Below are 9,105 nucleotides of genomic sequence, written 5' to 3' on the forward strand. Positions count from 1 at the left end.
CAATGGCCCTTCACCTAAACACTCGATAAAGGTCACATTTCTTTGTTAATTATAGCATGGTGGAATAAATTTAATAAGAACGTACATTCAGCGAAAATATTTTATCTTTGGATTAAGGAATTCACTAAAGAAAAATTTAATGAATGCACGAAATTAAAATTTACCCAAATATATGGCATTGTTACCCATTTTTAAATACAGAAATTGATTACGCAGGACCATATAAGATGTTCCAAAAATAGAGGTCAGAAAACATACAAAGGATGTGTATGGACCCATAGGCGATACACTTTGAAATTGTAAAAGATTTAACTTTTGACGCCTTCTTTGCAGCGCTCAGGAGATCTATCGCAAGAAGAGGAAATTGTGCCAATATCTATTCCGACAATGGAATAAATTTGGGTGCAGCAAAAAAGTTACACGAAGAACTGGCAAAGACAATTCAAGAAAATTCTGTAGTTGCATCTTAATTTGAGAAAGAAGGGATTGACTGGCATTTTATTCCCCCGGCAGGACCTCACTTTGGAGGTATCTGGGAGGCCGTCGTAAAATCTATGAAATATCATTTAAAACGAGTGATTGGAGCCAGTGTATTGATATATGAAGAGATGTCAACCTTGCCAAATAGAAGGTGATTTGAACTCACGACCCCTATATCTATCAGATAATGAACAGCTAGTCCCTTTTTAATAGGACGACCACCATTATAAATACTCGACCCTATAAATGATAACCAGAAAATAGGTGATTTAGTTAGGTGGAAATTAATCCAAAAAATTAAAAGTCATTTTTGGAGGAAATGGAAAGAGGACTACTTACATACCCTGCAACAAAGGTATAAATGAAAAAGATATAATAAAGAGATAAGATACCCCCAATATAGAAAATAGGCAAGTAGTACTCTAGAAGGATGAAAATTGCCACCCAGCCAATGGTAAAGGTAGAGGAAATGTACAATTGTAAGGACAATCGAGTTAAAGTTGTCAAAGTCAAAACCCCAGAAGCTTCACTTACAAGACCTATTACAAAGATTTGCCCTTTAATTGGTGTACAAGAAGCAGATGACTCAGTAAAAATTCAGTAAGTACTAAGGGAAGAGTATCTCCTAGATTGTCGAAGTCATGCAAGTATCATTCTCCTTTTAATCGATATCAATCATGGTCAGCTGATTACAAATATTCTTCGGTCAAACCAACTGAAATAGGATATTATAATGAAGTTACGAAGATTATTTGAGATCCGCTAAATTTAACGATATTAAATCATACTGTTGAAATTGAACGATTAAATAATGAAATTAAATACATGAAAGTAAATCATTAGGACTTGAAAGATGTGCATTTCCATCATATTTCCGGACATGCTGGATTAATGATTGCGTTAGTAATTATAATATTTTTAAAATATATTTTGTACGAAAATGTGCTGTTAGACAAAGAATACAAGCAATAACATTTGCCGGTCCATTACCAGTCATATAAATGTTAACAACTAAAATCAAACAAAATAAACAAAAAAGTAAAAAACTAATAATAAATTGTAGCGTGTAACGGTCTTCTGCCCTTTTCCGAAAGGATTTGTATTTGCGAGGGCACGCTATAGAGTCCGGCTCTAGCTCGTCGGCTTTGGGGATGGAGGTCTTGCTTCATACAAATCCTAACACGGTCACATTTTAATATCAAATAAAGTCCAGAATTGAGCGTGCTGGCGACAAGATAGATAGCTAGATACTAAACCGGGAGAACGGAAGAATTAATTCGACGCGGAAAAGATAGATTTAGAAAGAAAGAGAGAGGAGAGAAGTAGAAAGTTTGCGATGCCACAGATGTAAATAGGCTCGCGTACTGCCCACCCTACCTTTGGCCACAGTCCGATAAAGCAATGCTTTAGTGACCCCTTAGAACACCCTACAACCGTGGAGTCATCAGCTCAGTTCAAACAGAAGATATTTCAATTCATTATAAGATTTAATTCAGAATAAAACTAACAAAAAATTTGGCTATGACTGATGAAGTGTTTTGCATTATTCCTAAATGTTTGCTTGCATAAAAATAAAATATCCTAATTATATGAGAGGGAAACTTATGTAAAATTTATAAAAATAAAAATTAATACGTAAATGTTCCAAGAAATATGGGTATATATATATAATATAATAAAATTTGGTAAAAGTAAATATCAATATGAAGGTGATAATAAATTTTAAATGAGGGTATTAAAAATATGATAAAAATTTAAAATTCATAAGGATAGAGTATCCGTTAGTCACCACTTTAATTAAATTAAATTAAATCATTTAAATGAAATTCGTGCTCTTGTTATTTTTTTTCGTGTGGATGACTGAATTACATTTTTTTTTTTTTTTAATTCAAAAATTCAGTGCGACTCGAGAAGTTTTTCTCAGTGCAGGTGTAAAAGGTAAATAAATCACTCACTGTAAGTCCATCGGCGAAAGATCGATCTCTGCTTTGGGTTGCTGTAAATGAGTTAGTGGGTTTTTTGGTACACCATAGAATTTTAAAACAAACTAATTTCCGCACGAGAATTAAAATAAACGATTTAAAATAACCTGATGATCATTTTTGTTTCGCGAAAACTTACAAAAAAAAATTAATAGTCTTCATATTCTTCGAATTCGTTTCTCTTCACTTCACTAAAAGCCTGTAATTAATTTAAATTTAAACTAAAAATTAAAACTATTGAATAAAAAAAAAATATAAAATTCAAACATGTTAATAACGCTCTTGATTTGGGGGATGAAATGGTGAAAAAAAAAATGAACGCCATGAGGTTGGGGCTGGTCTGCTGGGCTAGCAGTTTTTTTTGATAATTCCCCTTTGCTCAATATTCCATAGCTGGTGGGTGTCAACGCCCTTTCGCTCAACGGGTCTTGGGCAGCGTTGGGTCTCCGAAAATTCTCTTATACCATCCCTAACCTCAATCAATGATTTAGGATGAAGAAAATGATGATGACGATGATAATGATGATGATGATGATGATGATGATGATGTCGGAGCACGGAATAACCGGATGGGGTTTAGCCGCTTCTAATCTGGGAGCCTACACCAGGAGGGCTCCCGGGGTGCTTTGATGTGGACCGCAAAGAATCTTTAAGAACGGCCACAATAAGTACCCTGGAGGTATTAAAAAACATATTTTTTCTATATTCACCTGACAAATTATAATACGACAGCGACGAAACCCATAGACATAGGCTTAGGCTGCCCTTTTCACTGGCGCAAATGTGGTATTTGGGATAAAAATAAAACCACTTTGCACTTGCGGGATCTTGCGCTGGTGAAAATTTAAACTCGCGGAGAGTGATATTAGCTTGCGTCGGCACTTCGTGAGGGTTGCGACAGAAAAGTTTGAGAATGGATCAACCTACATTCTATATAGGTTACCGGAAATATAAAACAGCTGATATTGCAGCTTTCCTAAGCCTCCCTGCTGCAGCTGATTCTGCGTCTTAGCCATTGGGCAACCCCCTGCTGCGGCTGATTCTGCGCCTTAGCCATTGGGCAACTCCCGAAGTAAAAGCTTCCCTTTAGCTTTATTTATTTATTTATTTTATTGGGAAATGACTCTTCAGTCGCCGCTACAAAGCCCCCCCGAAACATTCAGGCTAGGGTATTCTATTCCTGGTACCCTAGACTGATTCCGACTGAAGAGGCGCTATTGTTTTAAGTCCTTCGCGTGATAAGTACCTATTAATTTCCCTTGCAAATCCTCTAGCACGTAATACACGCTTCCTAGCTTCTTTCGAACCCTGCATTTAACAAAGGACTGTCCAAATTTAGCGTTGTAGCCAGACTGGAAACAGCTCTGCCTAAAATTTCTCCGATACACTTCTTGCCCTTCCTTAAAAGTCACATTTCGAGACCGCAAATTGTTACTCTTCTCGTTTTCGTCGTGCTTTCTCTGCATTAGCCGACACGCATTATCTCGTGCAACTTCCAAAGAATCCTGATGGTCTAACTTCAGCGCTCGATCGTCTAATAAGTTTAACTTTCTCAACAAAGAATACGTGGTCCCGGAAGTGATCATGTGTTGCCCGAACACCATATAGTAGGGCGAAGTCCCTAGACTTGAATGCATTGCTGATCTCAACGAACAGCATATTTTACTTAAATTTTCGTCCCAATCCCTCTGATAAAGCCGTACGTATGCTCTTATTGCCTATATCACCGATCGATTTACGCGTTCGGAAGCGTTGGCTTGGGGAGAATGTACCGCGGTGTGAGTTACGCGATACTGTTCCATTAATTTGCCAAACGCATGAGAACGGAACTGAGAGCCATTGTCGGACACTACGGTTTCTGGCACTCCATACGTTAAGAATAATTCTTCTTCCAAATATTTAACCACAGTACTTGTGTAAATTTTCCTAATAGGTTTCAGAAAAACGTATTTGGAAAAATGGTCCAAGACAATAAAAATACCCACATGACCGCTTCTCGATCTAGGATAAGGTCCGAGAAAATCCATAAATAACCGTTGGAAAAATCGATGGCTTTCTGGAGTTTTCCCTAAGGGCGGTCGTAAAACGCAATTTGATGGCTTCGTGGTCCTGCATACCTCGCAAGCATTCACATAAGCCTTTACATCAGGCACTAGCCCAGGCCAAAAATAGTAACGCCTAACTCTTTCGATGGTCTTATGGATGCCCCCATGAGACGACAAGGGATTATCGTGTGCTTTCGCTAGTATTTCTGGAACTAACTCCTTTGGAACCCAAAGTTTCCACGCGAATTCGTCGTGCATGCGATCTCCTGTTAGGTGTTCGGCCTTACGATAAACGAAACCTTCCTCAGTCTTAAGGACAGGAAAATTAGTTTCGTTCGCTTTCACTTTATTCACTAAATCGGTGTATTCCTCCGATTTAAAATGCTCCGAGCTCAAATCTAAAAGTAGTCCGTCTCGCAAGTCCACCGCGGCTATCACTTCTTCATTAACCCGAGACAACACGTCGGGAACCAGATTGAGGGATCCTTTGCGATGTTCGATCTTGAATTTGTACCTTTGCAATGATAACGCCCATCGAGCCAATCGTGTACTCAAATCCTGATTGGACATCAGCCATTTTAATGAGGCATGATCTGTGATAATTTTAAAGTTCTGACCTTCGACATAGGCCCTAAAATTCTTTAGTGCCACTATTGCAGCCAAACATTCTTGTTCTGTTACTGTATAATTTTGTTGCGCCTTATTCAACTTCTTTGAAATGAAGCAAATAGGTCGCTCGCCCCCTTCCTCAGATACTTGTACTAACACTGCTCCTACCCCTGTCTTACTGGCGTCACAGTGTATCTCGAACGGTTTTCCGAAATCGGGGCTACACAAAACGGGCTCTTCGGATAATGATCGTTTTAAATTCTCGAAGGCTTTTAGCGTTTCGTCGGTCAAACTGAACTTACGTTTGGTTGTCATTAAGTCAGTTAACGGAGCGGCAAGAGTCGCAAAATTTGGCACAAATTTGCGATACCACCCACATAATCCCATAAAGCTCCTTAAATTTCGCAAACTCTTTGGAACAGGAAAATTAGTGATTGCTGCCACCTTTTCGGGGTCTGTACGTATACCACCGTCTCCAATGATATGCCCCAAATATCGTACCCGGTGCATGCAAAAATGACTTTTCCCGATGTTAATAGTTAACCCGGCCCGTCTAATTTGCAAAGCTATTTCCATCAGGACTTCAAGATGCCTGTCAAAGCTTGAAGAAACTATCAACAAATCGTCGAGATAGACGAACACTTCGTTCCTTAGGTGTGCTGGTACTACCTTATCCATAAGTCGAGACATTGTGCTTGTAGCATTACAAAGCCCGAATGGCATTACTTTAAATTGATAGAGAGGTCTTCCCGGTACCGTGAACGCTGTTTTGTCCCGAGAAGCGACATCTAAAGGCACCTGCCAATACGCGTCCTTTAAATCGAGGCTCGATATATATTCCGGGTTCGGCAATCGACTTAAAATACCACTAATCTGAGGAAGAGGATATGCATCCTTTTCTGTAAAACTGTTGACTTTTCTGCAGTCAAGACAAATTCGAACTTTTCCTGGTTTAGTAACCATAACGATAGGGGGTGACCAAGAGCTTTCCGACTCTTCTATAACACCTAACTCTAACATTCTATCAATTTCAGAGTACATGGCCTTTTACACCGCGGGTGAAACTGGAAAGTGTCTTTGCTTGATGGGTTTCGCCTTACCCACCTCGATGGTATGAGTTATTAAAATCGTCCTACCCAGTCCGTCTTGCACGAACGACGGAAAACAATTGATGACGTTCATCAACTTGGCCTTATCCACTTCAGACAAAATATGCTGATCAACGTTAAGCTTTGGGTTTACTTCTGTTGATCCTAGTTCAGATATAATTAACTTCCGGGGTAATAAATCGTAGAGTTTCCAAAAATCATTCCCTAAATATAAGTCTTGTTTTATAGAGGGTACTATATATATTTTCATTAACTTTTTAACTTCACCGTATTCTACTTCAACTTTATAATATCCTATTATCTGCTGCGCTCTTCCATCAGCCGTTGAGGCACTACATGCTAATACTTTATATTTAATACTAGTTTTTAACTCCTCCTCTAAATTACCACCAATACAACTAATTGAAGCTCCTGAATTTAATAATCCATAGACAGTACGATTCAGAAACTTGACTGGTACAAAAGGTCGCGGATCGCTTGATCCTGCTGGCAAGGAATTAATGTACTGAAGGCCCTGTTTAACCTCCTTTACCCGCCACCAAAACTGATTTACCCGCCTTGAGCTTCGGGATCGCCGCATTTTAAAGTTTGGGTTGTAATAAAATCCTGAAATATTCCCCTCCTGTAACCTCGGTATTTTGCTGTGAAGCAAAGGACCTGCATCAGTGCACTGTTTGTCGATGGAAGAAGTTGAGGTTGTCAACTCTACCTCTTCTATTTCTCGGTCATTGTGGCCTGACTTCGTACGGCACTCGGAGTTTTCGGTCTGAACTGCGACTTCGACGTGCCGGCTTGGAAGTTTTTTGAACACTTACCACAGTTTGGTTTGTAAGTATTCGGTGCTCCACAACCGTAATAAAAAATTCTCCTATCCGATATACAATCCTGATATCTATGACCTTCCTTGCGGCAATTCCAGCACAAAAGGGAGAAAGCTTCTATGCCTGCTTCATCATCGGATTGCTCTGTTTCCGGACCATCGTAACCTTCACTAAACTCAGAGATATCGCGTTTAAAAGGCGTGCTTCGAGAGTATCCTTGAGATCTCTTTACCTCAGCCATAAACGCTTCACGTCTGCGACAAATTCCCCTTAACTCGCTGACTGTTTGGATATCGAGATTTAAAATCTCATGCCTTATCTCGGGACGAAGGTTATTCTTGATAACTCTCACTAGCTTCTGCTGTGTCCACGGGTGATCCAACTGATTGACCAGACTCGACACGATGTCGTAAAATGAATCAAACGATTCGTTCAGTTTTTGTTTGGTATTTCTTATAATCTCTTCAGTGTCGCCGTCATCCCTAACCTGACGAAACTGAAGCCGCAAAGCTGAACAGAAGCTGTCCCATTGGACTTCGCCATGGGCTTTATGATATCGCCAATAAAATTAATTGGCCTTACCCTCAAAAAGGACGCTTGCATTTCTGCAAAGTACCGTATAGTTATTTCCTAAAGTCTCCGTAGTCAGTGCTTCCACTCTATATATGAAGTTGTACACAGACACTCCTTTTCCGGAATACTTAATTTTCCACCCGTTGAGGATATGCACTACCTTATCAGGGCGGTTCAACAAGTCTGACGTGTTGCTTCCCTGAGAGTTTTGGGACCGCGGACTTAATGTGCTTTCTCTCACAGGTACCCTGGTATTTTCTGGGTCTATCCTGCCTTGCAGACTTTCTTCTGATGGAGGTAAAGACGGGTGACTCATTCCCGAGCTGTGATTCTGAGCTGCCAATGTCCTAGTCAAAACATCAGCTACTGAGTTTTGGATCAACTCAACCATCTTTCCTTACAGTGACTCCAACAATCTCTGCTCCATAGCTAGTAGCGTTATGGCATTCACCGAAATTATGCTTTAATTGCTGCAAATGGGAATAGACCCTGAAGTGGTAGCTATGTCGTCTGTCGTTTGTCTCCCGACGTTATCGGGGGTGGGCTGATTCCTGGATTGACTTCGAGTTCGTCTTTCCGGGTCATCCGTTACCTTAAGTCCTTTGGGTCTGCAAACCGGACATTGTAATCTCTTTTTCCAGTGAACTTCTATGCACTTCCGGTGAAACTCATGCTGGCATGCCGTTACGTAGACCTCGGCAGCGTTTACCTCGGCGTTACAAATCGGACAACAGGAATTGGAGCTGTTTGCAGCTCCTTTATCTGGAGACCGGTCTATCCCCATCTTCCCAAAAATCGTAACTTTCCCACAACTAATATATCAACAACCGAAATAAAAAAATGGAATTATCAAAATCTAGCTGCTAAGCTTGTTGCTAACAAACCAAATATTTTACTCAAAGATACGTTGCCTTCAGCAACTAAACCAACAAAAGAAAAGAAAATCTAAACAAAAGAGTGTTTGAACTGATGATTGATGACGCACGTGTTGTAGGGTATTTGTTTTTTTTTTCCCGACTTCTCAGGAAAATAAAAGTAGATAGTTAATGACTTTACTCGGTTTCTTTCAACTACTAGAAAGATTACTTCTCTCAGCTTCCAGTTTGGTCTTGGCCATCGACCTGTTTCCGACAGATTCATGTGTATTCCATAAGACCATAACGGACGCCTCAAGTAATCCAAAAGGATTCTACGCTAATGAACTTCTGGATGGGGCATTACTCTGGAGTAGTACCACCATATTCCGTACGGTGAAATTCATTTCGCTTTTAGAATGATAGAGGTTGGTAGATTGGTGACACTGTGTCTTAGCCCGGGCCAGAACTCGACCTAAGCTCGCGTTTTCTGTTTTCCTCAGGCACCCTTTGTGGACCTTTCTGCCAACTTTAGGAAAATTTCTCGTTTGTTTCTTAAATCTTGGTCAGTAATGAACACTAATAATCATTTAACTGCTTTCCAAAAGAAATTTAATATCCAAAGAGAAAGA

At 39.8% G+C, this 9,105-nt stretch overlaps 1 protein-coding gene across 1 annotated transcript; it reads right to left on the bottom strand.

Annotated features, from left to right (window-relative positions):
* Positions 1–8,082: 8,082 nt before the first annotated feature.
* On the bottom strand, positions 8,083–8,403 carry LOC121529821 (E3 ubiquitin-protein ligase RNF181 homolog). The gene has a single exon (XM_041817815.1). It carries the CDS (start codon positions 8,401–8,403, stop codon positions 8,083–8,085), a length of 321 nt encoding a protein of 106 aa, XP_041673749.1.
* Between the last annotated feature and the right edge of the window lie 702 nt (positions 8,404–9,105).

The sequence above is a fragment of the Drosophila eugracilis genome, unplaced genomic scaffold (genome assembly GCF_018153835.1).
Source record: "Drosophila eugracilis isolate 14026-0451.02 unplaced genomic scaffold, ASM1815383v1 contig_1911, whole genome shotgun sequence".
Taxonomy (NCBI): Eukaryota; Metazoa; Arthropoda; class Insecta; order Diptera; family Drosophilidae; genus Drosophila; species Drosophila eugracilis.

Bases quoted from the DNA above. Each gene is read 5' to 3' on its own strand.
- LOC121529821 (XM_041817815.1), bottom strand. From the start codon at position 8,403: ATGGGGATAGACCGGTCTCCAGATAAAGGAGCTGCAAACAGCTCCAAT.